Source organism: Chiloscyllium punctatum, chromosome 26, assembly GCF_047496795.1.
Source record: "Chiloscyllium punctatum isolate Juve2018m chromosome 26, sChiPun1.3, whole genome shotgun sequence".
In the NCBI taxonomy this organism is placed as follows: Eukaryota; Metazoa; Chordata; class Chondrichthyes; order Orectolobiformes; family Hemiscylliidae; genus Chiloscyllium; species Chiloscyllium punctatum.
The window spans coordinates 17,549,536-17,577,533 of record NC_092764.1 but is presented as its reverse complement, the minus strand read 5'-3'; the positions used below and the strand labels follow the sequence as shown (position 1 = coordinate 17,577,533).

General features: G+C 43.1%; 1 protein-coding gene across 2 annotated transcripts; it reads left to right on the top strand.

Moving 5' to 3' along the window:
- The first annotated feature begins 1,306 nt into the window (after positions 1–1,306).
- Positions 1,307–27,728, top strand: cmc2 (C-x(9)-C motif containing 2). 2 transcript variants are annotated; one of them, XM_072595872.1, is made up of 4 exons: positions 1,307–1,364; positions 14,236–14,372; positions 23,339–23,410; positions 27,105–27,728. In XM_072595872.1, the coding sequence occupies exons 2-4, from the start codon at positions 14,292–14,294 to the stop codon at positions 27,177–27,179; spliced, it is 228 nt and encodes a 75-aa protein (XP_072451973.1). In that variant the 5' UTR covers positions 1,307–1,364; positions 14,236–14,291; the 3' UTR covers positions 27,180–27,728. The 2 variants fall into 2 exon arrangements, with proteins under 2 accessions (XP_072451973.1, XP_072451974.1); XM_072595873.1 differs by lacking the exon at positions 1,307–1,364 and adding an exon at positions 4,148–4,262.
- Positions 27,729–27,998: the final 270 nt, after the last annotated feature.

Below are 27,998 nucleotides of genomic sequence, written 5' to 3'. Positions count from 1 at the left end.
TTTGAAAATATGCCAAATCTTTGTCCTTTTTGTCACTGTGTTTCTTTTCCAAATGTTTAATAAGACGGGAAGGCTTCATGGTCTCGTTGGAAAAACTTTGTTCACAGAGCAAGCTCAGTGATAGCTGCTTATTAGATGGAGATTGAATAAAGCCATATCGCAAATAGTCCATGCTATACTGCCTGCACTTTTTCTTACTTGATGAGGCCACTGTCACTCGAATACCCTGATGGAATCATGGGTATTACCTTATCATGATAATTTTAAGATGCTCAGACAAGTAACAAAATTTGATTGGCTAATTAGCTGTAATGTGCATTCATTCTGCCACCGGTAGAACAGTTGAAAAGCTATGTTTCGTCTTCCTAGAAGCGACACGAGTTCGGTGATATTGATCTCGGCAGTAGAATCAGTGCCAACTGCGAACGAGTTCAAATGATTTGCCATTCACAGAGAAGACTATCAATAATAGCGCAGCAACCAATCAGAGCACATGCCTCCATGGGTGCAGGGAAAATATCAGACTCGTGCTATGCGACTCTCCATTTGCACACAGCAATGTCCTTCAAGGACACGGCAGTCTTCCAAGTGATTGGTAAGGTCTCTACAAAGTGGTTCGGTGCCCCCTTGCTGCCCCCTTTGACTTCAATGCCCACTGAAGGAAGGTAAACACCCCTCAGCGGGCGCTCCTGCTCCCATTGAGAAATACTGCTGTACACCATCCCCATCAAGCGCTCCCTGGACAGGTACGCCATGGGGTTAGATCCAGAGTAAAAGTTCCTCTGCATCATCCCATCAAACACTCCCTGAACAGGTACACTATGGGGTTAGATCCCGAGTATAGGTTCCTCTGCATCATTCCCATCAAACACTCCCCGGACAGGTACACCATGGGGTTCGATCCAGAGTAAAGGTTACTCTGCATCATCCCCATCAAACACTCCCTGGACAGGAACACCATGGGGTTAGATCCAGAGGAAAGGGTCCTCTGCATCATCCCCATCAAGCACTCCCTGGACAGGAACACCATGGGATTAGATCCAGAGGAAAGGGTCCTCTGTATCATTCCCATCAAACAATCCTAGGATAGGGATTGCATAATGGGGTGACCTGTACCTTTAAACCCAATGACGGCTGTCAGTTCCTGCTCCACTAAATGTCACAAGCCGCAGCAAACCTCCCCTAATCGCGGATTGGTCTTTTAGTAGGGAGCCGCCCCTTCTCCGATTTTGTATTGGACAATGTCACTTGACAGGCGTTTGAATTCGACAATCTTATTGGCCAATCCCTCTATCACTCACCGACAAATTGTTACTTCCTGCCATGCAGTGACACAAGGTTCTGGGAGCAGCTTGATTCAGAAGGTGAGTGTTGGGAGGTAGGATATTTAAACAGTGAGACTTTTACCTAAATTGATCTTAAAATGCTTAGAAGTTGTAACTAAAATTAGACGTTGAATCCGTAAGGCTCCAGTAATTATTGGCGTAAGTGTAGAAATGAATCTCTTCCTCCTTTGCCACCTTGAGTTCTGTCTTATGTCCTACAATGTCCTTATGTTGTAATTAACTCTCCATTTATCTCGTTGCTACGGCCGAGTTTTGCAACAGAGCTGTCCCATCTACTTCTGTAACAGTAATAATAGCGTTTAGTTATGCCTGGTTGTTAGGACTCATTTGTTCTTGAATCAGGTAAGGGATTGTAAGTTAGTTCTGGTTTGTTACTTGCAATGGATAGGGTACAGTTTTTGTGTTGATTGGAGCTGGGAAACTGAGTGTAAATTATGCTGATTTGATGTAATTAACCTGGTGTTTTAGATTTCTGCCTGTAAATATATATGTGCACGTACAAATGTAAAATTTTCCATGAACCATTACAACTGATTGGTGTTAGGATAACAGTTTTTAAAATATATTTAATTATTAAATGGTTCAATTTTATTAATAAAGCTGTAATTTAATTAAAAATTTCTTGTGATGTGGGTGTCTTGGCTCTATTCCTGCTGAAGGGCTTTTGCCTGAAACATTGATTTTCCTGCTCCTTGGATGCTGCTTGACCTGCTGTGCTTTTCCAGCACCACTCTAATCTCTCTCTGGCAAGGCCAACCTTTGAAATTCATCCTTTAATTGCCCTCAAGATGATTGTTGTTATGGACCAGGCCAGACCCCCTAAAAACATTTCAAGAAGGTAGCCCAGACCCTAACTTTGCTAGTTATTTTAAGCAGGTGCAGAGTGGATATTCCAGGAGTGATGCAGCTGGTCAAATCATGTAGATAAATTCTATTTTGTTCAAAAACTGCAAGATTACCAAATGAAACACAAACAAAACAGAACGGAAGATGGAATAACTTAATCTATCTGACCCAACAGATCATCTCACTTAATAATTCTGTTCCAAATACTTGCAACAATCTGTATGGTGCCTCAGTGATTAGCATTGCTGCCTCACAGCACCAGGGTCCCAGGCTCAATTCCAACCTCTGGCAACTGTCTGTGCAGAGTTTGCACATTCTCCCTGTGTCTGTGTGGGTTTCCTCCCACAGTCCAAAGATGTGCAGGCTAGGGTGAATTGGCCATGCTAGATTGTCCATAGTGTTAGGTGCATTAGTCAGAGAGAAATGGGTGTGGGTGGGTTACTCTTTGGAGGGTCGGTGTGGACTTGCTGGGCTGAAGGGCCTGATTCCACACTAGGGAATCTAAACTAATCCCCATAAACACCCCTTAGCACAAAAGGTAGAATCAAACACCGGGTCTTACAGGAGTGATGTCACAAAGAGAGGACCAGCTTTGACCTGCTTTATCGGGTCCAGTATCTTCAAATACTGCTGAGCTGGGAGAACTGGCTGCTCATTTTTCATTGTACAAGTGTATTTTTTTTTAAACTTACAAGCCTTTTGCCTGAACTAGTATCTGTTAGCTATAATAAAATTGCTCCTAAAACCATTGAAAGCCAGACTTTTCAGAATCACTGCTTTTATGACCTCTCTGGGAGAAAAAATGGTTGAGGACAGCATTTAAAGGAGCAGTATCATTACACCACCCCCTCCACCAGAAAAACCCATCACTATCCAAAGCTAGCTTAATCTTAAAACGGCTTAATCTTAAACTGTTAGTACTCTACAACACCCATATACGTTACATTGACTATGATCATGCAAACATGCACTACTGCATTTTGTTTCAGTCTGTCTTACTCCTGCCACCACCTCTGTTTCGCATTCAAGTCTCGCTAATGCGTCGGCAATCAAGTTTTCTCTTCCTGCCACGTGCATAATTTTCATCTTGAATGGCTGTAGCAACAAACTGCATCTAAACACTCTGGCATTTTTGTCCTTGAATTTCTCCACAAGCTTCAATGGGTTTTGATCAATGGGTAGGATCATCTCACATACATTACTCGTAACATAAACCATGAAATGTTGTAACGCCAATGCCAAACTCCAGGTTTCCTTCTCCACTGTGGAATATTTCTGCTGATGAATGTTCAGTTTCCTGGAGAAATACCCGATAGGTCTTTCTATTTTGTTATCATCTTGTAAAAACACAACACTGACTCACTCATCACTTGCATTGATAGCCACCTTGAATGGCTTTGCGTAATTAGGTCTGGCTAATACTGGGGCAGTGGTTAACACAGCTTTCAGGCTGTCAAATGCCTTCTGACAGTCCACTGTCCACTGAAACGTCTTGGCTTTCTTTAGCAATTCAGTAAATGGAGCAGCCACCCTGCTAAAATATGGTATGAATTTTCAATAAGATTCCAGGAATCGTAGTACTGCTCTTTCTGCCGATGTAATTGGGGAGTTTCCCATACCATTTGTTTTTACATTCTGTGTCCAATGACTTGGGCTTTAGCAAATTCATTTTTTAGTCAGGTTTATCACCAGGCCTGTCTTCCAAAGTCTATCAAACAAGTCTGATAAATGTTGCAAATGTTCCTTCCATGTGTGACTAAAAACCACCAGGTTATCTCTATATATGACACAGTTGGGCAGTTCGGCAATGACCTTTTTGGTTAGTCTCTGAAATGTGACTGGTGCATTTCTTTTCATACCAAAGTGCATGATTAAGTTGATACAGTCCATATAGCGTTATAAAAGCCAAAATTGTCTTTGCTCTTTCAGAAAATGGACTTAGAGTATCATCTGAGCAAGTCCAACTTAGAAATATAAGTTGCTTGTTCCACCTTTACAAACAGTTTTCCAAACGTGGAGTTGGATATGCATCAATCTTTGTGATGGCATTGATGTTGCAATAGTCAACACGTAATTATTAAGTACTATCTGGTTTTTGGCACTATTTCTATGGGTGAGCTCCAATCACTAACTCACTTTGATTATGTTGTCTTAGAGCATATGTTCAATCTCCTTTTGAACCTGTGCCAACTTTAGAGGGCTATGCCTGTAAGGATGTTGTTTAATCAGAGCAACATCTATATCTGCATCATGTGTACTTAGGTTAGTATTTCCCAGCTTATTTCCACATATCTCCCCATGTGATAGTAATAACTCTTCCAGGTCATTTTGATTTTCCTCTGGAAGGTAACTCAGTAAGTTATCCCAATTTTTGACAACTCCTTCATTGTTCAATTTATTTTGAGGAATATCCAATTCAGAATCCTCTGAAATTGGTTCTTCACTCTGTTATAATCATTAACACATTCTCCTCTTGCTTTCCTTCCCTGTCCAAATACCTTTTGAACATGACTTACTGAGATTTCTTTCAGTCTGGAGTCATTATCAAATAATTTACCTCACTCAATTTCCACTTGATGTAATACGGTCCACGAAGCTTTACTTTTAATAACAGGTGAACCTTTTAAAAAGGATCATAACACCTTTATTTCTGATAGCAGAATTGTGAGGTTTTTTGATTTCTTTTTATGCTTCCTGTTTCATTGTATACTGTGGTACTTTTAAACACTGTCTAGCCAACTCCCCTGCTCTATTTAATTGATTCCTAATTGTTTGACACAATTCAGAGACCACATCTTTGAACTCTGACTTAGCAATTTCTCCTTAATCAGTTTTAGCGGTCCTCTCACTTCATGCGCAAAAACTAATTAAAATGGACTGAATTTGGTTGATTCATTTGGTGCATCTATGGTGGCAAAATGTACAAAGCAAATTCCCTTATCTTAGTTGTCTGGATACTCTTGACTATAAGCCCTCAACATGGTCTTTAATACTTGATGCTACCATTTGAGCACTCCCTGCAATTCTGGATGGTACGCAGTGGATTTGCATTATTTTATTCCTAAGCCGTCCATTACTTTCTTGAATAATTTTGATGTAAAATCTGATTTTTGATCTGATTGTATCTCTGAGTAGTCCGTATCTAGTGAAAAATTTGACTAATTCCTCTACAATCCTTTTGAGCTGTAATATTGCGTAATGGAACGGACTCTGGAATTTTGATGGACACATCCATCATTGTTAACAAATATTGATTCCCACTTCTTGTGCAGAACTCCTACCTCAAGCAATCAGTTAAGACTCTTACAAAAGGTTCCTCAAATGCAGGAAAAGGTATTAACGGTCTTATTACTGCCTGTGGTTTTCCAATTACCTGACATGTATGACATGTCTGGCAAAATTCAACTACATCCTTGTGCATTCCAGGCTGTAAAAATGTTTTTGTATTTTTAGTTTGAGTTTTTCTCATGCCTAAATGACCCCTTAGTGGTAGCTCATGTGTAATTCTCAACACCCCCATTCTATAACCCACTGGCAATATGGCTTGATGAACTTCTGCCCTTTTCTCATCTGCCTGAATATGTGATGGTCTCCAGTTCCTCATTAAGATATAATTTTAAGATAATAACATTCTGGAACACATTCTGATTCTTTTTGTGAATACCTTTTTGATACAGTTGCTTTAAATTTTAATCTTCCTGCTGTAACTCTGTTAATTTATCTGAGCTAAAGATGTCAACTTTGACATCTGTTTGCTCCTGGTTTGTGTCAACCATCTGATCAAATAGAGTCGCTGTTAATTCCCGTCAACTTGCTTATCTGTACTCCTTTTTAACCTCTCCTGTGTCAACTAGTGATTCATTCCTCCCTCATGGAATACAGAGAGAACTAGCCATTTGGATACAGAACTGGCTCAAAGAGTGCGGGGAGGTGGTGGAGGGTTGTTTTTCAGATTGGAGGCCTGTGACCAGTGGAGTGCCATAAGGATCGGTGATGGGTCCTCTACTTTTTGTCACTTACATAAATGCTTTGGATGTGAGTATAAGAGATACAGTTAGTAAGTTTGCAGATGACACCAAAATTGGAGGTGTAGTGGACAGCAAAGAGGGTTACCTCAGATTACAACAGGATCTGGACCAGATGGGCCAATGGGCTGAGAAGTGGCAGATGGAGTTTAATTCAGATAAATGTGAGGTGCTGCATTTTGGGAAAGCAAATCTTAGCAGGACTTATACAGGTAAGGTCCTAGGGAGTGTTGCTGAGTGTTGGAGTGCAGGTTCATATTTCCTTGAAAGTGGAGTCACAGGTAGATAGGAGAGTGAAGGCGGTGTTTGGTATGCTTTCCTTTTATTGATCAGAGTATTGAGTACAGGAGTTGGGAGGTCATGTTGTGGCTGTACAGGATATTGGTTAGGCCACTGTTGGAATATTGCGTGCAATTCTGGTCTCCTTCCTATCAGAAAGATGTTGTGAAACTTGAAAGGGTTCAGAAAAGATTTACAAGGATGTTGCCAGGGTTGGAGGATCTGAACTACAGGGAGAGGCTGAACAGGCTGGGGCTGTTTTCCTTGGAGCTTTGGAAGGTGAGGGGTGACCTTTTATAGAGGTTTACAAAATTTGAGGGGCATGGATAGGATAAATAGGCAAAGTCTTTTCCCTGGGGTCAGAGACCAGAGCTAGAGGGCAAAGGTTTAGGGTGAGAGGGGAAAGATATAAAAGACACCTAAGGGGCAATGTTTTCACGCAGAGGGTGGTACGTGTATGGAATGAGCTGCCAGAGGATGTGGTGAAGGCTGGTACAATTGCAACATTTTAAGAGGCATTTGGATGGGTATATGAATAGGAAGGGTTTGGAGGGATATGAGCCGGGTGCTGGCATTTGGGACTTCGACAGGAGTTCAAAAATTCACTTTCTGATGTAATGAGAACTCGTGTGGAAGAGCAGAGAGTTAAAACAGCAAGATTAGCAGTTGAAATAGCCAGTGATAATGAATTAGTCCATAAATCAATGTTTGGTTTCCAAAATCGATTTCAATTCGTGGGCAATAAACTGGGGAAAAGAGAAATTCTTGTGTGGAAAGGGAAAGGTAGATCTCAGTGAAGGTCATAAGGATAACTTACCACAGGGTATAAAGGAAACCCTCTGAAGAGGAAAGAGAAGTTAAAAAGCTACAGTGTTTTCACTGCAATAAATTAGGCCTCATGAAATCAGTGTTGGTGGGTTAGGAAAAGGACAGGGAAACCAGATGTGGGTAAACAGGATAAGCCAGCAAATTTTGTTGTAGTGGTAATGGATAGCACAGAGGTGACTAGAAATCTGCACCAGAATGTATAACATGATCAGAGGTTGGTTAAGGAGGAAATGCTAGGTCTTATTAAACCATATACTGTACCTGCAAAGGTAAAGTTTACTCGCAAAGGCCAGAAGCAGCAGATAATTAGGTTACAGTCTTAAAAGATACATGATCCTCTCAATCTGTGATGTTGAAAGATGAAGAGACATGTACCTCTGAAGGTCTATTGGCAGAAAAGGTACTCTTAACAGGAATTCACAGTGAGACAAGTGCTCATTATATAGAATGAGATTAGAATGTCTAGTGAAGTGTGCAGACGTTGTGGTAGGAGAACTGGACAAACTCTCAGCTCCAGGAATACAATTTGTCCTTGCTAATGATATAGCTGGCTCACAAGTAGGAGTGTTACTTACTGTGGTTGGAAAGCCAGTGGAAACTCAGGCAACTGAACTATTGTAGGACACATATATCCTGAGATCTTTCTGAACTGTGTGGTAAAGAGGTCACAAAGTCACCATAGGGTCATAGAGATGTACAGCATAGAAACAGACCCTTCGGTCCAACCCGTCCATGCCGACCAGATATCCCAACCCAATCTAGGCCCACCTGCCAGCACCCGGCCCATATCCCTCCAAACCCTTCCTATCCATATACCCATAATATACCCACTCATGCCTCTTAAATGTTGCAATTGTACCAGCCTCCACCACATCCTCTGGTAGCTCATTCCATACATGTACCACCCTCTACGTGAAAAAATTGCCCCTTTATATCTCGTTCCCCTCACCCTAAACCTATGCTCTCTAGTTCTGGGCTCCCCGACCCCTGGGAAAAGACTTAGGATAAAGAGACAATCTATGCCCCTCCATAATTCTGTAAACCACTATAAGGTCACCCCTCAGCCTCAGCCCCAGCCTGTTCAGCCTCTCCCTGTAGCTCAGATCCTCCAACCTTGGCAACATCCTTCTGAACACTTTCAAGTTTCACAACCTCTTTCAACAGTGGCCTAACCAATGTCCTGTACAGTCTCAACATGACCTCCCAACTCCTGTACTCAATACTTTGACCAATAAAGGAAAGCATACCAAACGCCGCCTTCACTATCCTATCTACCTGTGACTCCACTTTCAAGGAACTATGAACCTGCACTCCAAGGTCTCGTTTTGTTCAGCAAAACTCCCTAGGACCTTTACCATTAAGTGTATAAGTTCTGCTAAGACTTGCCTTCCCAAAATGCAGCACCTCGCATTTATCTGAATTAAACTCCATCTGCTACTTCTCAGCCCATTGGCCCATCTGGTCCAGATCCTGTTGTAATCTGAGGTAACCCTCTTTGCTGTCCACTACACCTCCAATTTTGGTGTCATCTGCAAACTTACGAACTGTACCTCTTATGCTCGCATCCAAATCATTTATGTAAATGACGAAAAGTAGAGGGCCCAGCATCGATCCTTGTAGCACTCTGCTGGTCATAGGCCTCCAGTCTGAAAAACCACCCTCTGTCTTCTACCTTTGAGCCAGTTCTGTATCCAAATGGCAAGTTCTCCCTATATTCCATGAGATCTAACCTTGCTAATCAGTCTCCCATGGGGAACCTTGTCGACCGCCTTACTGAAGTCCATATAGATCACATCTACTGCTCTGCCCTCATTAATCTTCTTTGTTACTTTTTCAAAAAACTCAATCAAGTTTGTGCGACATGATTTCCCATGCACAAAGCCATGTTGACTATCCCTAATCAGTCCTTGCCTTTCCAAAAACATGTACATCCTGTCCCTCAGGATTCCCTCCAATAACGCCCACCACCGAGGTCAGGCTCACCAGTCTATAGTTCCCTGGCTTGTCTTTACCATCTTTCTTAAACAATGGCACCATGTTTGCCAACCTCCAGTCTTCCGGCACCTCACCTGTGCCTATCGATGATACAATTATCTTAGCAAGAGGCCCAGCAATCACTTCTCTAGCTTTCCACAGAGTTCTTGGGTACATCTGATCAGGTTCTGGGGATTTATCCACCCGGAACCGTTCCAGCAGTTTATTCTTAATCTCCTTTTGCAAAACCCCCTAAGTCATTTCTTCTACCCCCAGAATCCTCTTAGTGACTGCAAGAGGTATTGCTATCCCGAGCGCTGTTTAAACCAACTGAATTCAACACCCAGAATAAAAGACACTAACACCCAACATTCGCTGCCTTCGAGTCCAACAACCCTACTCCCAATTTGGAACTATAGAACAAATCCCGCAAAGAGCTCTCAATTTATGGACCAGGCCAGACCCCTCAAAAACACTTTTAAAAAGGTAGCCAAGACCCTAACTTTGCAAGTTGTTTTAAGCAGATGCAGCACGGATATTCCAAGAGGGATGCAGTTGGTCAAACCACATAGTTTTAAACAAAACAGAATTTATTTACAAGATTACTGAATGAAGCACAAACAAAAGAGAACACAATACCAAATAGCTTACCTATCCATCACACCAGATCGTTCTAATGTAACGATGCTGTTCCAAAATACTTGCAACAAACCCCATAAGCATCCCTTGGCACAAAAGGTAGAATCAAACACCGCGTCTTACAGGAGAGAGAGAGAGGACCAGCATGGACCTCCTTCTTTGGGTCCAGCAGCTTCATCTACTACTGTGCTCAAACCAAACCAGAGAAAAGCTGAGCTAGGAGAACCAGCCACTCCCTTTTCATTGTACGAGTGTTTTTCTTTTAAACTTGAAAGCCTTTTGTCTGAGGCAATATCTGCTCGCTATAATCAAACTGGCCCTAAAATCCTTCAAACCTTGCGTTTTCGGAATTGCTGCTTTGATAACCTCTCTGAAATAAAGCCAAAGACGGCGCAGTTTTGCTAAAGGAGCGGCATCATCACATGGTGTTGAGTTACCTTCTTGAACTGCTAAAGTGCAGACAGCTTTGGTGCTGTTGGTGGGGCATAGTTCCAAACATTTGACCCAATGACACTGGAAGAATAATTATGCTTCCAGTTCTGGATGGTATGTGACCTTGAGGAGAATTTGCAGGTAGTGATGTTCTGTCATATCTGTAGATCTCCTCTTTTTTTATGGCGGTAGAGGTTGTGGGTTTTGATGAAGCAGCTAAAGATGGTTGGGTTGAGAACATTACCCTGAGATTCACCTGCAGTGATGTTCTTGAGCTGAGTTGATTGTCCTCCAGGACAGTGAAGAAGCTTATCTAGGAGTACAAAAGGATCCTGATCAATTAGGCCAGTGGGCTGAGAAAAAGCAGGTAGAGTTTAATTCTGATAAATGTGATGTGTTGTATTTGGTAAAAGAAACCACGGTAGGGCTTGCAGAGTTAATGGTAGGGCCGTTGAGAGTGTTGTGCACAGCGAGACCTAGGGATGTAGGTACTTTTAAAACTTTCGTCACAAGTAGATAGGGTGGCGAAGAAGGCTCTTGGCACATTTGTCATCCTTGGTCAGAGTTGGGACATCATATTACAGCTGCACAAGACATTAGTAAGTCCACATTTGGAGTATTGCATGCAATTCTAGTCCTTCTGCTATAGGAAGGATGCTATTAAACTGGAAATGGTGCAAAAAGATTGACAAGGATGTTAGTGAGAGTGCAATGGTTGAGGCTAGATAGGCTGGGGTATTTTTCCCAAGAGCTGAAAAAATGTTGCTGGAAAAGCGCAGCCCGAAACGTCGATTCTCCTGCTCCTTCGATGCTGCCTGACCTGCTGCGCTTTTCCAGCAACACCTTTTCAGCTCTGATCTCCAGCATCTGCAGTCCTCACTTTCTCCTATTTTTCCCTAGAGCCTGGGAGGCAGAGGAGTGATCTTATAAAGGTTTGTAAAATCATGAAGGGCATAGATAAAGCGAATAGCCGAGGTATTTCCCTCAGAATTGGGGTGTCCAAAACTATGCCCTCTAGTTTAAGGTGAGAAGGAAAGATTTAAAAGGGACCTGAGGGACAACCTTTTCACACAAAGGATGGTGCATGTATGAGATGAACTGCCAGAAGAGGTGATAGAGGTGGGTACAATTACAACATCCAAAAGACATTTGGACAGGTATGTGAATACCAAGGGTTTAGAGGGATATGGGCCAAACGCAGGCAAATGAAAACCTGGTTGCCATGGATGAGTTGGGCTGAAGGGTCTGTTTCTGTGTTGTATGACTCTATTACTCTATAACCGCACCCTCCTAAGTGCTAAGTATGACTCCAACTGGTGGTCAGTTTTCCCATTGATTCTCAATGACTTCAAGCCTGCCAGGGTTCCTTGGTGCTATACTTGGTCACATCCTGCCTTAATGTTGAAGGCAGTCACTTGCATTTCACCTCCTTGCATTCATTTCCTTAGTTTTAATTTGGACCTAGGCTGTAAGCGATTTAGTGGTCTAGCAGAATGCAAACTGTATCCCCCTGGCTAAATACATAAGGCATGAAAGCTCTGTCAGTCACTGCTTATTGTCAATTATATAAATGATTTAGATGTGAGCATAGAAGTTATGGTTAGTAATTGTGCACATGAGACCAAAAGCCAAGAAGGTTACCTCCAAAATACAATGCATCTTGATCAGATGGGCCAATGGGCTGAAGAGTGACAGTTGTGAGGTGCTGTATTTTGGAACAGCAAATCAGGCAGGACTTGTACACCTTAATGATAAGGTCCTGGGGAGTGTTGCTGAACAAAGACACCTTGGAGTGCAAGTTCATAGTTCCTTGAAAGTAGGGTTGCAGAGGGAGAGGATAGTGAAGAATGTGTTTGATATGCTTGCTTTTGTTGGTTAATGCATTGAAAATAAGAGTTGAGGCATCATGTTGCAGCTGTACAGGACACTGGTTAGACCGTTTTTGGAATACTGTGTTCAGTTCTGGTCTCCCTGCTGTAGGAATGATGTTGTAAAACTTTTCTGAGCCCTTCCAAGTTTCACAAGGATGATGCCAGGGTTGGAGGATTTGAGCTAAAGGGGGAGGCTGAATAGGCTGGGGCTATTTCCCCTGGAGCGTTGGAGGCTGAGGGGTAACCTTAGAGGTTTATAAATTCATTAGTGGCATGGATAGACTAAATAGGCAAAGTCTCTTCCCAGGGTGGGAGAGTCCAAAACTCAAGGGCATAGGTTTAAGATGAGCGAGGAAAGATGTAAAAGGGAGCTAAGGGGCAACTTTTTCACACCAAGGGTGGTGTGTATGAATTGAGCTGCCAGAGGAAGTGGTGAAGGCTGGTACAATTACGACATCTAAAAGACATCTGGATGGGTAAATGAATAGGAAGGGCTGAGAGGGACAAGGGTCAAATGCTGGCAAATGAGACTAGATTTATTAAGGATATCTGGTCAGCATGGACAAGTTGGACTGAAGGGTCTGTTTCTATGCCTATCTATGACTTTCTTTGTGTGTGAATTGGTCAGGAAGTAATTGTCTGCATTGGATTTGCTTTGCTCTTTCAGAAGAGGACATACCTGGCAATCTTTACACATTGTCAGTGTTATAGCTTACAACAAAATGAACATAACACATAAAAAGCATTTTTAGTAAGCGTCCAGTCCAGCATATGTGAGTAACTTGAATCTCATTTCTTGAAAATTGCATCCAGAGTAAACAACACTGAACCGTATACTTGGGCCAGTGGTGCACCTTCAAAAACCTGCCTTATTCTTGGGTGATCTCCATTTGAAAAGCCTCATTTGATTCGAGATAATGAGTGAAAACTTTTTGTCCTCCCTGTTTCAATTTGAAGGTTTGGCCAGATTTTAGTGAAATAATTTTGAAATAAAATTTTTGAAGCTTGCACACAGGAATGTTAAAACACAAATTACACTGTCTGGTTCAGCTGACTTTTTTCCTTTGTCTTTTGCTGATGAAATGAGTGAAGCTGTAATTCGAAAATAATATTTTTGGCTGAAACTCCCAATGCTGTGCCGTGGGAGTGTTGGACTACCAGAGGTTTCGCTGTTTGGAGGCAAGTTTAAATCTAGGCCCCGTCTTCACTTTTTAGATGGAATGTGAAAAAGTCCAATAGCACTCTTTCAAAGAAGACCACAGTATTCTGCCCACTATCTCAACCAACTGCACTGAAACAGGTTTCCCTGTGCAGTGATTAAAATACCATTGTGTTCCCTACAATACAGAACTGGCTGCGCACTGGGAGCAGTTAATTGATTGTAAAGCGCTTTGTGAAAGTCGCAGTATAAATTTGGTGTCTTTACGATGAATAATTTCATGAATTATTTGAATTGTGACCTCCTGTGCTTTTTGGGGGAAAAAAATTAGTCTATGACTCTCCAAAAATAAATGTATGGATCTCCTGTGATCTTCCTCGCTATGAGCTGGAGGAACGCTTGGACTGTAAAAGGAAATGTGAACCATGCATTTAAAATGTTAAAATAAATACACAGAATTGGATTGAATGGGGGCGTTGAGAACACTACAAGTGGGGTGATTTCTTTTAGTTGAAAGGGCCATGCTGTCCTTGAAGGGAAGGTGCATTCTTTAATCATTCTGATTCCTACAGCCAGTCTCGCGATGCTAAAGGGAGGACCATTAATTGACATGAGCTGTAAATTGCAATCATTTTGCTAATAAAGGTTTTTGGGGGGGGTGGTGTTAGTCGAGTCCCTATCCCTGGACCGAGGGGCTTGGGTTCAAGTCCCACGTGCTCCAGTAGCGTGTAATGACATCTCCTAGATTAGAAGAATAGGTTGAACTTTTTTTTTGTAAAATAACTTACAAGCTGCTGATTATGACACACATTAGTTTGACTTTGGTTTTTATCCAGGACGTGAGCATTAAGGATCCACTTACAGTTTACTCATTGTTAACTTGGAAGTGAAGATGCACCCAGATCTATCTCCACACTTGCATACAGAGGAATGCAACATTATCATACAGCGTCTCAAACAGTGTCATAGAGAAGTGAGTACGATTTCAAGCAGTAATTTTTTTTTTTCACTTCTGAAATGTTGTCTCCAATGTTTTCAATGAAATTCTGGGCATGATTTGCAGACACTTTTTTTTTAAAAAAAAAAAAAAATTGGAAAAGGCATGCTTTGAAGTGAGAACCCATCTCATTCATCTTCCTCTTAAAAATTGCATTGCTCCCAGTTTGGAAGAGGATGGAATGTTCCATTGTTCTAGCTTGGCATTGACAAAGTGGGAAAATGTGCTAGTCTGATTTCTTTTTTTTTCTCCCAATGTTGTATTTTTAAAACTTTATTTATATTTACTGATTTTTAAAAATTCGAACAAACCTCCCAACACAATTTAAAAAAATTTTTTTAATTGTTTCATCTACACAGTACCCTGTTTAGTTTCATTTCCCTGACACACTGTCACGCGTATAACTACGTTTTTTTTTCATTCTCTGTCCTCTTGGCTCTTTGTACAGTTTCACTCTTCCTTCTCTTTGTGTTTCCTTGGGAGGCCAGAGTATCTGTCCTGTCACACTACAGGCTACAGAGTGTAAACTCTGAGGATACAGAGTTGATTTGAATTCCAAGCCAGAGACTGAAGTATGAAATTAGATTTCGGTCCCTTTCTAGTTACTGTAATTGGTTTAGTTAGAGATTGCAATATTACATAAGTTTGCCTTCTAATTACTGACTAAAAACAATGACTGCAGATGCTGAAAACCAAATACTGGATTAGTGGTGCTGGAAGAGCACAGCAGTTCAGGCAGCATCCAACGAGCAGCGAAATCGACGTTTCGGGCAAAAGCCCTTCATCAGGAAAAAAGGCAGTGGGCCTGAAGCGTGGAGAGATAAGCTAGAGGAGGGTGGGGGTGGGAGAGAGTAGCATAGAGTACAATGGGTGAGTGGGGGAGGAGATGAAGGTGATAGGTCAAGGAGGAGAGGGTGGAGTGGATAGGTGGAAAAGAAGATAGGCAGGTCTGACAAGTCCAGACAAGTCAAGGAGACAGTTACTGAGCTGGAAGTTTGAAACTAGGATGAGGTGGGGGGAAGGGGAAATGAGGAAGCTGTTGAAGTCCACATTGATGCCCTGGGGTTGAAGTGTTCCGAGGCGGACGATGAGGCGTTCTTCCTCCAGGCGTCTGGTGGTGAGGGAGCGGCGGTGAAGGAGGCCCAGGACCTCCATGTCCTCGGCAGAGTGGGAGGGGGAGTTGAAATGTTGGGCCACGGGGCGGTTTGGTTGATTGGTGCAGGTGTCTCAGAGATGTTCCCTAAAGCGCTCTGCTAGGAGGCGCCCAGTCTCCCCAATGTAGAGGAGACCACATCGGGAGCAATGGATACAATAAGTGATATTGGTGGATGTGCAGGTGAAACTTTGATGGATGTGGAAGGCTCCTTTAGGGCCTTGGATAGAGGTGAGGGAGGAGGTGTGGGCACAGGTTTTACAGTTCCTGTGGTGGCAGGGGAAAGTGCCAGAATGGGTGTGGCCCTGACCAGGTAGTCACGGAGGGAACGGTCTTTGCGGACACATTCCACCCTGACCTTAAATTTACCTGGACTATCTCTGACACCTCGCTCCCCTTCCTGGACCTCTCCATCTCCATTAGTGACGACCGACTTGACACTGACATTTTTTACAAACCCACCGACTCCCATAGCTACCTGGATTACACCTCTTCCCACCCTATCTCTTGCAAAAATGCCATCCCGTATTCCCAATTTCTCCACCTCCGCCGTATCTGCTCCCAGGAGGACCAGTTCCATCATAGGACACACCAGATGGCCTCCTTCTTTAGAGACCGCAATTTTCCTTCCCACGTGGTTAAAGATGCCCTCCAACGCATCTCGTCCACATCCCGCACCTCTGCCCTCAGACCCCACCCCTCCAACCGTAACAAGGACAGAACGCCCCTGGTGCTCACCTTCCACCCTACAAACCTTCGCATCAACCAAATCATCCGCCGACATTTCCGCCACCTCCAAAAAGACCCCACCACCAGGGATATATTTCCCTCCCCACCCCTTTCCGCCTTCCGCAAAGACCGTTCCCTCTGTGACTACCTGGTCAGGTCCACACCCCCCTACGACCCACCCTCCCATTCTGGCACTTCCCCCTGCCACCGCAGGAACTGTAAAACCTCCTCCCTCACCTCTATCCAAGGCCCTAAAGGAGCCTTCCACATCCATCAAAGTTTTACTTGCACATCCACCAATATCATTTATTGTATCCGTTGCTCCTGATGTGGTCCCCTCTACATTGGGGAGACTGGGCGCCTCCTAGCAGAGCGCTTTAGGGAACATCTCCGAGACACCTGCACCAATCAACCAAACTGCCCCGTGGCCCAACATTTCAACTCCCCCTCCCACTCTGCCGAGGACATGGAGGTCCTGGGCCTCCTTCACCGCCGCTCCCTCACCACCAGACGCCTGGAGGAAGAACGCCTCATCTTCCGCCTCGGAACACTTCAACCCAGGGCATCAATGTGGACTTCAACAGCTTCCTCATTTCCCCTCCCCACCACCACCTCATCCTAGTTTCAAACTTCCAGCTCAGTAACTGTCCCCTTGACTTGTCTGGACTTGTCAGACCTGCCTATCTTCTTTTCCACCTATCCACTCCACCCTCTCCTCCTTGACCTATCACCTTCATCTCCTCCCCCACTCACCCATTGTACTCTATGCTACTCTCTCCCACCCCCACCCTCCTCTAGCTTATCTCTCCACGCTTCAGGCCCACTGCCTTTTTTCCTGATGAAGGGCTTTTGCCCGAAACGTCGATTTCGCTGCTCGTTGGATGCTGCCTGAACTGCTGTGCTCTTCCAGCACCACTAATCCAGTATTCTAATTACTGGCACCCAGTGATGCAGAAGTCTGTTTTTAAAACTGTTTCAAAACTACAATAATCAAAGTAACTGAAGAACTACCCTTTTTAAATAGGTACTCTATCAAAATAAATCTTTAACAGTGTTATGGACTAGGCCAGACCACTCAAAAATCGTAAAGCAGGCAGCCCAGATAATAACTTTGCAATTTGTTTTGGTAAGTGTACAATAAAGATTACCCAGATTAAGTTAGTGAGTTTGTCTACCAGGTTTAAAACAGACAAAAACATTTATTCACAAAATTACACAATGAAACTTGAAGAATAGGATAAAGAACCCCTACAGAACTCAGTCTATCCATATTGGACTTAATTTCCTGTTCTGAATATACACCACAGTCCCAATAAGTCCTCCACCTCCACCTCCCTCCCTTTCCCTCTTTTTTTTTTTTTTTTTTCCCCCCCCCCCCCCCAACCACCACCACCTTAAAACAGTACGAGAAAAGGGTCAGATGCGTACAGGTTGAAGTTTGAAGGGAAGACGAGAGCGAGCCCGTTCACACAGTCCAATGTCGAACCCCCAACTAGTTCTGGACTGAACTAAACTGCTCAGCTACAGAGCTGACCACTCCCCTTTCATTATACAGGTCACTTCTAAAACCTGACCACCTCGGCCTGCAGTTTCATCTGTCTATATATTTAAAAAAGCCTCTCAGTACCCTTTTAATCTCTACCAAACCAGATTAATCGACACAGAGCAGTTTATTACCTCTCTGCAAAAAACCAAGGACATAGTAAGGGTGGCATGTTGTACAGTGGTTAGCACTGCTGCCTCACAGCACCAGAACCCGGGTTCAATTCCCACCTCAGTCTGTGGGGAGTTTGCACATTCTCCCTGTGTCTGCGTGGCTTTCCTCCGGGTGCTCCGGTTTCCTCCTGCAATCCAAAAATTTGCAGGTTAAGTGAATTGGCCATGCTAAATTGACCATAGTGTTAGGTGAAGGGGTAACTGTAGGGGAATGGGTCTGGGTGGGTTGCTCTTCGGCGGGTTGGTGTGGACTTGTTGGACCGAAGGGCCTGTTTCCACACTAAGTAATCTAATCTAATCATCGTATCCTTGAGAAAAGGAACAGCTTTTAGAAGAAAAAACAGCTTTGTGACAATAGGAACTTATTGGATTCTAATGTCACTGGCATAAGTAATGTAAGTCTCACTTGTTGCAAAGTCATCTTTAAACAATTAACTCACTACCACCTCCTTTCAAGTCTTCTGTGTCGGTGTGTAATAGCTAATCAATATAATCGCAATTGGCAATGTGGTTTTACCTACTATATGTGGACTGTAGCAGTTCAAGAAGGCAGCTCATCATCACCTTCTCAAGGGCAGCAAGGAATGGGCAATAAATACTGGCCCAGCCAGCGACACTCACATTCCATGAGTAAATATTTAAAGAAAAAGCTCTTTATCCTGCACTTTAATTGGACCATTAAAATGCCCTTTTTCAAGAGAAAGTTTGCACGTTTTTCATGACGTCACAGCGGTAATGTATCTTAAAGGTGACCTTCCACTTTCCTCATATGTTCTGTCTTCTTTCTAAGTCAATCACTTCTTCACTGCCTCATGCCCGGTCACTTTTGCATTGGTCTGCTTCTGCTGTAAACTCATTCAGTCAAATGAGTCTATGCTGGTGTGTCTGCTACACTGAGCCTCCACCAACACTTCTTTTAGATATTTATGACACATCTCTGGGACCTTAACCCTTGACTCTTGGCCTAGAGGTAGGGATACACACACTGCACCATCAGAGCCCCTTTCATTCACCAGGACTCGTCTGGGAATGCTACTTTTAAACCTATTAAAGATTAACATTCTCCTCCTGTCAGCCTCATTTACTTGTTGAGCTTTGCTTTCCATTCACCTGTGATAATCACTTCAACTACGGCTCGAGGTAGTGAATTCCACATTCAAAGAATCATTGAACCCCTACAGTGCAGGTAGAGGCCATTTGGCCCATTTAGTCTGCACTAACCCTCTGAAGAGCATCTCCCCTCCTCACCCTGTCCCCATAACCCTGCACTTACCATGGCTAACCCAGCTAGCCTGGACACCTAATGGGGCAATTTAGCATGGCCAATCCACCTAACCTGCACATCCTTGGATTGTGAGAGGAAACTGGAGCACCTGGCAAACACATGCCGACACTAAAAGAATGTGCAAACTACACGGTCACTCAAGGCTAGAACTGAACCCTAACCCTGACGCTGGTGCTGTGAGGCAGCAGTGCTAACCACTAAGCTACTCGTTCCAACTATTCACATTTTGAGAAGGGGCCTTTTTATTCACTGCTGGAGTTATGTACAGGCCTTCACATGGTAGTCAGGAGCTGGAGTGCAAGATACATCAGGAGATAGGAAAGGCAAAGTTACACTGATCATGGGGAATTTAAAAATGTAGGTGGATTGGGAAAATCAGGCTGGTAGTGGATTGCAAGAAAAGGAATTTGTGGAATGTTTACAAGATGGCTTTTTGGAGCAGCTTGTGGTGAAACTTACTAGGGAATAGGCAATACTAGATTTAGTGTTGTGCAATGAGGCAGATTTGATAAAGGAGCTTGAGGTGAAGGAATCCTTAGGAGGTAGCAATCACAATGATTGCAGAGTAAATTCAATTTAAGAGGGAAAAGATAGAACCAGAGCTAATAGTATTACAGCTGAATAAAGGCAGCTACAGAGGCATGAGGGAGGAGCTGGGTAGAAATGACTGGGAGAGGAGCCTAGCAGGAAAGACAGTGGAACAGCAATGACAGGAGTTTCTGGGAGTATTTCAGGAGACACGGCAGAGAGTCATCCTGAGGAAAATGAAGCATGGTACAGGGAGGATGAGGCGACCATGGCTGACTAGGGAAGTCAGGGACAGCATAAAAGAGAAAGCAAATGTGGCGAAGGGCATTGGGAAACCAGAGGATTGGAAAGCTTACAAATACCAATAGAGGGCAACAAATAGAGAATTAAAGAGGAAGAAGATTAAATATGTGGGTAAGCTATCCTGTAATATAAAGGAAGACTGTAGGAGTTTCTTTAGATATATGAAGGCAAAAGTGGGCATTGGGCCACTAGAAAATGATGCTGGAGAGATAGTAGTGGGGAACAAGGAAATGGCTGAGGAACTGAATAATTACTTCATGTCAGTCTTCAGTGGAAGACACTTGTATTATCCCAAAGATTCAGGAGAGTGAGGGGGCAGAGCTGAATACCGTAGCCATCACAAGGAGAAGGTACTAGAAAAACTAAATGGGTTGCAGGTGGATAAATCACCTGGACCAGATGCACTACACGTCAGAGTTCTAAGGGAGATGGCTAAAGAGATAGTTGGGGCATTACTGGTGATCTTTCATGAATCACTAGAGTCAGAGGGTACCAGAAGACTGGAAAACCACTAACGTGACATCTGTTTAAAAAGGAAGTAAGGCAGAAGACAGAAAATTATAGACCAATTAACCTCACCTTGGTCATGAGTAAGGTCCTGGAATCCATCGTGAAGGATGAGATTTCTGAATACTTGGAAGTGTATGGTAAAATCTGGCAAAGTCCGCCTAGCTTTATCAAGGGGCGATCTTACCTAACAAATCTGCTAGAATTCTTTGAGGAAGTAACTTGCAGGTTAGACCAAGGAAAGCCAATGGACATGAGCTACGTGGACTTCAAGAAGACCTTCGACAAGGTCCCGCACAGGAGGTTACTGAGTAAGCTAAGGGCCCCTGGTGTTAGGGGCAAGGTGCTAGCATGGATGGAAGCTTGGCTGTCTGGCAGAAAGCAGAGTGGGGATAAAGGGGCCCTTCTCAAGATCGCAGCCAGTGTTCCGCAAGGCTCTGTTGGGTTCACAAATTTTCACTTCATATGTTAATGATCTGGATGAAGGAACTGAGGACTTTCTGGCTATGCTTGTAGATGATCCAAATATAGGTAGAGGGATGTGTAGCATTGTGGTGGCAGTGAGACTGCAGAAGGATTTGGACAAGTGAGGAGTGTGGGCATATTGGCAGATGGAGTACATCGTGGAAAATTTGAGGTCATGCACTTTGGTAGGAAGAATAGAACCATGGGCTATTTTCTAAATGAGTAGAAAATTCAGAAGTCTGAAGTGCAAGGAGACTTGGGAGTTCTAGACCAGGATTCTCTCAAGGTAAACTTGCAGGTTGAGTCAGTAGTGAGGGAAGCAAATGCAATGTTGGCATTTATTTTGAGAAGACTTGAATTTAAACGCAGGGATGTACTTCTGAAACTTTATAAGGCTCTGGACCATATTTGGAGTATTATGTGCAGTTTTGGGCCCCATATTTCAGGAAGGATGCACTGGCCCTGGAGCATGTTCAGAGGAGGTTCATAAGAATGGTCCCAGGAATGAAAAGCTTAATGTATGAGGAATGTTTGAGGACTCTGGGTTTATACTCAAAGGAGGATGGGGTGGCGGGTGGCGGGGGGCGAATCTAATTGAAACATAGAGTACTGAATAGCCTGGACAGAGTGGATGCTGGGAAGATGTTTGATAGGAGGGATTAGGATCTGCGGGCACAGCCTTAGAGTAAAGGGAAGATCTCTTAGAATGGAGATAAGGAGAAATTTCTTCAGCCAGAGTGGTGAATCTATGGAATTCATTTCCACAGAAGGCCATGGAGGCCAGGTCATTGAGTGTATATATAAGACTAAGATAGATTCTTGAATATCCAGGGTTACGGGGAGAATGTGAGAGAATGGGGAGGAGAAACTTATCAGCGGAGCAGACTTGATGGGCTGAATGGCCTAATTTCAGCTCCTGTGTCTTGTTGTCTTAAATGTAATCAGCATCATGAATTAGTCTGGAACAGGAGAGCTGATTTCCTGGGCTCTGAGCAGGGAAAACCCAGCAACTGGAGTCTTTTTTTTTGGCCTTTGGCCTTTGCTTTTAAGCAATGATGTGAGCTTGATATTGTTTTAGTACTGTCTCTGTACAAAAACTACGCGGTGAGAGTTGGGGGCACAGGACAGGAATAGCTTCAGAGGGTAAGGCCGTTAAATAAATTCACAAAGTTCAGAATTTACAGCAGGAACTGGAGTAGGCCATTCAACTCCTCTGGTCTGTGCCATTGGATCAGAGCTGACCTGCACCAAAATCCAAAACCCTGATTCGTATCCTTCGATACTCCTGTTAAACTCAAATCCACTGGCATCCGTTTTGTGAATTCCGTTTGAACCCCAACATCTACAGCCTTTGAGGGAGGGAGGTGTAAATTTAACATGTCCTTTGGGTGGACAAAGTGCTTTCTGACCTTTTTTTTTTTCTTTTGATACCCCCTCCCCCGTAAATGGTCTTGTTCTAGTTTGAATGAGATGCCACCTCTCTCTCGTCCTGGATGTCCCCACCAGAAGGAACTGTTCCCCTGCATCTCCGTGCTTTTAGTTTGAAACGTCTTCATCCGACCATTCCCTCGAGCTTTTGAACTCACTGAAATTCCCTCCTGCACCAATCATACCATTTAGCAACCACCTCTTGTTTGTCCCATTTTTATTTTGGTTCCCAACTGAAGTCCCTACACAACATGTGAATATTTTTCTAATCAACCTGTTCAGAGATGTTATTAACTGGGCCTCCTGGCTCAGAGGTGGGAACACTACCATTGCACCTCAACCCTATCTGAGTGATGGATTCACTGCATCTTTTTAAGTACTTAGTATTTGGTTCAAAATATGTCCAGGCTTTACAAATTTAAAATCTTTAAAAATTGCACCAAAGTAAGTGCAGCAATCAGTCTGCATAATTGTTAATACAATCTCGTCAAAAGTAACACTTCTAACATTTTTCAGAAGAAAATAATTGTCAGTTAAAGTGGGACACCTCATCTTATTCAAAATCATTCATGTACTGTGGACCTATTTTGTTTTAAATTCTGTCCACTGAACGCAATGTGGGCGGCTCGGTGTGGATTTGTTGGGCCGAAGGGCCTGTTTCCACACTGTGTAAGTAGTCTTAGTCTAAACCTTGATGTTCTGTGACCAGGCTTGCACAGGGCCATTGACTATGTTGCAGTTGTCTTTCCAAAGTAAAGTTACTCACCCCACGGTTAGCTAGCATGGCCAGTGTTGCGATTTGTAATGTCTATCCTTTCACTTCTACAGCATAGCTTCCTGAAGTTTTTGGGAAAATGTAATGATATTGACCGAGAGATGAGACGTTGCTTAGAGCTAGAGGTAAGGTGATCTTCAAAGTTGGACTTGGAGGTGCCAGTGTTGGACTGGTGTGGACAAAGTTTAAAAAAAAAATCACAAACACCAGGTTATGGTCCAACAGGCTTATGTGGAAGCACTAGTTTTCGGAGTGCTGCTCCTTCATAAGGTGGTTGTGGAGAATAAGATCGTGATCACAGAATGTATAGCCAAAAGGAGTCCAGTGTCATGGAGATGTGATACATTTCAACAATTTTAATCACATCTCCATGACACTGGACTCCTTTTGGCTATACATTCTGTGATCACGATCTTATTCTTCACAACCACCTGATGAAGCAGCGCTCTGAAAGCTAGTGCTTCCACATAAGCCTGTTGGACTATAACCTGGTGTTGTGATTTTTTTTTTTAACTTTCGAGTTGGAGATTGTTGTTTTGCTCATTATTGGTACAGACCCTTCTTTTGTTTCCTCTTGTCAGCATAAACACATTAGTCCTCTTCCAGGGTTCTGTCCCTGTCTCTTGTTTTATCTTTTACAGATCACAGAGTACAGTACAGAAGTGACCCTTCAGCCCACAAAATCTGTACTGCCAAAAATATACCACTGCCTACACTAGTCTCTCTTTCCAACACTAGGCCTGTAAACTTGAATGTTATGATAATTCAAGTGCTCATCTAAGTACTTGCTTTTTTTTTTACGAGACTGTGATATTTCCTGCCTCAGCTACCCTCCCATACTGCCACCATTGTCTGGGTGAAAAAAATTTCCTCAAATCTCCTACCTAAACTTTAAAATTATGCCCCTTTTGTTATTGTTATTGATCCTTTAAGGGGAACAGCTGTTTTCGGTTCCTTGCTCCTCATAATCTTATTCACCATGATCAGATTCCCTCTCAAACCCCTTTGTTCCAAAGAAAACAACCTGAGCTTATCCAGTCTCTCTCCGCTGAAATGCTCCATCCTAGGCAACCTCCTGGTGAATCTCCATTGTACTCCTTCCAGCGCAATTGCATCCTTCCTATGGCGTGGTGACCCGAACTGCAGACTGTACTCCAGCTGTGGCCTAACCTAAAGTTCTGCACAGCTCTGATATAATCTCCCTGCTCTTCTTTGTACAACCTAAAGCCTGTCTTCTAGTTTAATATTAGAGAATGTTTGTGTGTTAATAAACTGCACACAATTGTAAGTGTAGTGATTAGAATGAGGGTCAGGTAAATTTCATTGGCCTGGATTAACAGTCCCAATCAGGGACCTCACAGTCAATCAGGGAGCCCTGACTGAAAAATATAAACACGAGTCTCAGAATCTTCTAACTCTCTAGAGACTGGCTTTGAGATTTCTGGATCATGTGTAAATAAAGGGTAACTTGGCAATGGGATACTGGCTTCTGCACAGTTATTTCAGTAAGACTACAGACCACATACTCTGTGCAACTTCCAACCTCCTAGCAGAACTCTGGCACGTGACCACTGAAGTCACAGCTGACCTCAGAGGCTCATCTACAAATGCCTTTACTCAGAAACAATTTACACCTGCTTGTGCCTTTACTCTGATCTATTAGCTATCACTTCCGTGATGACCTGTAATCTGAGACTGCCTGGCTGTGCATGGGTAGAGATACCTTTCTGTGCAGCTCTAGCTGATTCTGAATGACACTGACTCATCTGTGTACATTCCGGTTTGCTGACTATGGGTTGTGAGGCAGTAATGGCTGCCTTCATGCTCTGACTGATTTCTGAAGGTGAATTTTGTTTTTGAAATCTATGTAAGAAAGGATACAGTTGCCATAGGGTTATTTCTTCCTCCAGTTTGCAGAAGGTTGGATAGGAGTGGGGGCCAGCAAAGGAAGTAATTTATTTCTTTGTAAGAGTTTGAGAGAATAATGGTGATACATTAATTTCTGTAGATTTGAGAACTTGGGGATTGCTATATGGATAAATGGATTCATTTTCTCCCATCTTGGCAGTCTCATTCTTCACCAGCCCTGATATTGATGTAGAAAAGATTCTACAACAGATATTTAAAAAAAAAAAATTGTAGTGAAGAACTTTGGAAACCCTAGAGGGGATGTGGGGGAAAGCGATATAAATATTGTCCTCCTCCCTGTAATCTTGGGGCGAGAGCACCTAATGAGTTCTTCATGATCTGATCAAAATGATTATAAGATATGTACACTTTGATATAAAGCAAATTTACCAGCTTAATCTACTTATGATGTATGCAAACTAATGAGTGTGTCTATTAGATTAAATTTAGCCATATTCCCCCAAGTGGGTCCTGCTGCCCTTTGCCCATTGGAAACTCCTGGGTGATGGCTGATGCTTGGAGTTCTATCTCTGTTTCCATGGCACCAGTCTCGTGTAGCCCAGCCTGATGGTGAAAGGTTCTGAATCTGATATTACCTACTGTTACTGTTTGGAGTGCTATCACAGGAGGTCTTGAGTACAGGGGTAGTGAAGTCTTGCCTCCACTTCAGTATAGGACTTGGTTAGCCTCCATCTAGGATAGAGACAGAGGGAATGTAGTGTTAGGTTTAAAAATGATATCTCCATTTCAGTTGCCAGTTAATGATTAACACTTAGTGATGTGGTTTGGAGATATCATTTTTAAACCTAACACTACATTCCCTCTTTTTTTCCTCCTTGCTCTCCCTTCAGAAGGAGTTGACGCTCTTTTGATTTTTGGTATGTGATTCATCTAGCGCTTCTGAGTACTTTAGCCCAAGTGCCAGCTCTACATTTTGTAATGTTAGGAAGTGGTAGCTACGAGGCTTTGTGACATTACAGCCCTCTCTCTGCCTGTTGCTAACTGGCACCTTGGTCACTTTGCAAGCCCCTAATCCATGTTGAATTCAAATGCTGATTCATTGTGAATCTTAATCATCGCCCCCTCCCCCTCTCTGGTATTTGAAGTCATGGGAATGGGAGTAGGCCATTCAGCCCCATTTAGCCTGTTCTACCATTCAAATGAGATAATGATTAACTTGTTGCCAAACTCTATCTCCCTGCCTTGGGCAATGCAGTGGCTCAGTGATCAGCACTGCTGCCTCACCGTGCCAGGGACCCAGGTTTGATTCCAGCCTCTGGTGACTGTGCAAATTCCACACAGACAGACATTCTCCCCATGTCTGTGCGAGTTTCCTCTGGGTGCTCCGGTTTCCTCCCACTGTACAAAGATATGCAGGTTATGTGATTGGCCATGCTAAATTGCCCATCGTGTTCAGGGATGTGTAGGTTAGATGCATTAGTCAGGGGTAAATGTAGAATAATAGGGTAGTGGACTCTTCGGAGGGTCAGTGTGGACCTGTTGTGCCAAGTGGTCTGTCTCCATACTGTAGGGGTTGTATTCTATATACATAACCCTGAATATCTTTGCTGAACAAAAATATATCTATCTCCGCTTTAAACTGATCTAGCATCCACTGTTTTGTGGAAGAGAGTTTTCAAACATCTACCATTGGTTGTGTGTAGAAGTGCTTCCTAACATCTCTCCTGAATGGTCTGCCCCTACTTATAGAATCCCCAAACAGCAGAAATTGCTTATCTTTTATCTATCCTGTCTTTTCCTGTTTGGCCTTCGAACAATCTCAGGGGTATACCCCGAGGATTCCTGCTGTGTATAATCTCAGTTTCCAGATGAACTGGTGGGTTTTTGCTTTCAGATCCGGTGCAAACTCTAAAGCTGCCCTTTTGTTTTCCCCCCACCTCATCCCAACAGGCAAAGGCTAAGAGAGCCAGAAGCAGAGAACACGCTGCCAGGATGCAACGCCGACTGAATTCATCTTCCGAGTAACGGTTTCCTGTCAGGTGGAGTGCTCGAATTCACTGGGCTGTGAACTGGCCTCTCAAAGCTGCCTAAGGCCACTTGGACATTTTACACAAACCATTGTCAGTTGGACTGATTTTTGTTGTTTCGAAAATTTTGCATTTCTCTGGCAAAAGTATTCTCATTTTCGATATTTATACCTGACTGTTGGATTGGTCAAGTGTTTAGATCTTCCATAAGCGGATTGTTACATAATCTGCAATGCTTAAACTCTGCAGTCTTCATTCTGCTACAGTGAAACGTGTTGTCATCACTTCCCTCCCCTGACTAGGGATAAACATTGGTACCACACTGACCCACAGCTTAATCACAGACCATTCTTACACTGACACCTGGTGGGCATTGAACATGTTGCAATGGAAGGGTGATGTATAAATTTTTAACAACGTGATCACGATTGTTTGAAGTTTTAAGACTTTGGAGTAGGTAGTAATTTTAGAAGTTTTCAAATGAATAAAATTCATGTTTGAGTTTTTTAAAAAGTATTTTGCAAAATAAATTGGTACAATATCCACACCACCGAATGGAGTATAAGAATGAACAGAGAACAGTACAGCACAGGAGCTGGCCCTTTGACCCACCATATCTGTGCCAACCATGATACCATTCTAAACTAATCCCATCTGCCTGCACATAGTCTGTATCCCTCTATTCCCTGCCTGTTCATGTCTGTCTAAATGTTTCTTAAACGTTGCTATTGTATCAGTTTTTACCATCTTCCCTGGCAAAGCACTCTAGGCATCTACCACCTACTGTTGTCAAAAAAAAAGACTTGCCTTGCACATC

Excerpts from the sequence above, each read along its gene's own strand:
- cmc2 (XM_072595872.1), top strand. The coding sequence starts at position 14,292 with ATGCACCCAGATCTATCTCCACACTTGCATACAGAGGAATGCAACATT. Across the intron at positions 14,373-23,338 it reads TCAAACAGTGTCATAGAGAA|CATAGCTTCCTGAAGTTTTT; the intron begins GTGAGTACGATT and ends TCACTTCTACAG. Across the intron at positions 23,411-27,104 it reads GACGTTGCTTAGAGCTAGAG|GCAAAGGCTAAGAGAGCCAG; the intron begins GTAAGGTGATCT and ends TCATCCCAACAG.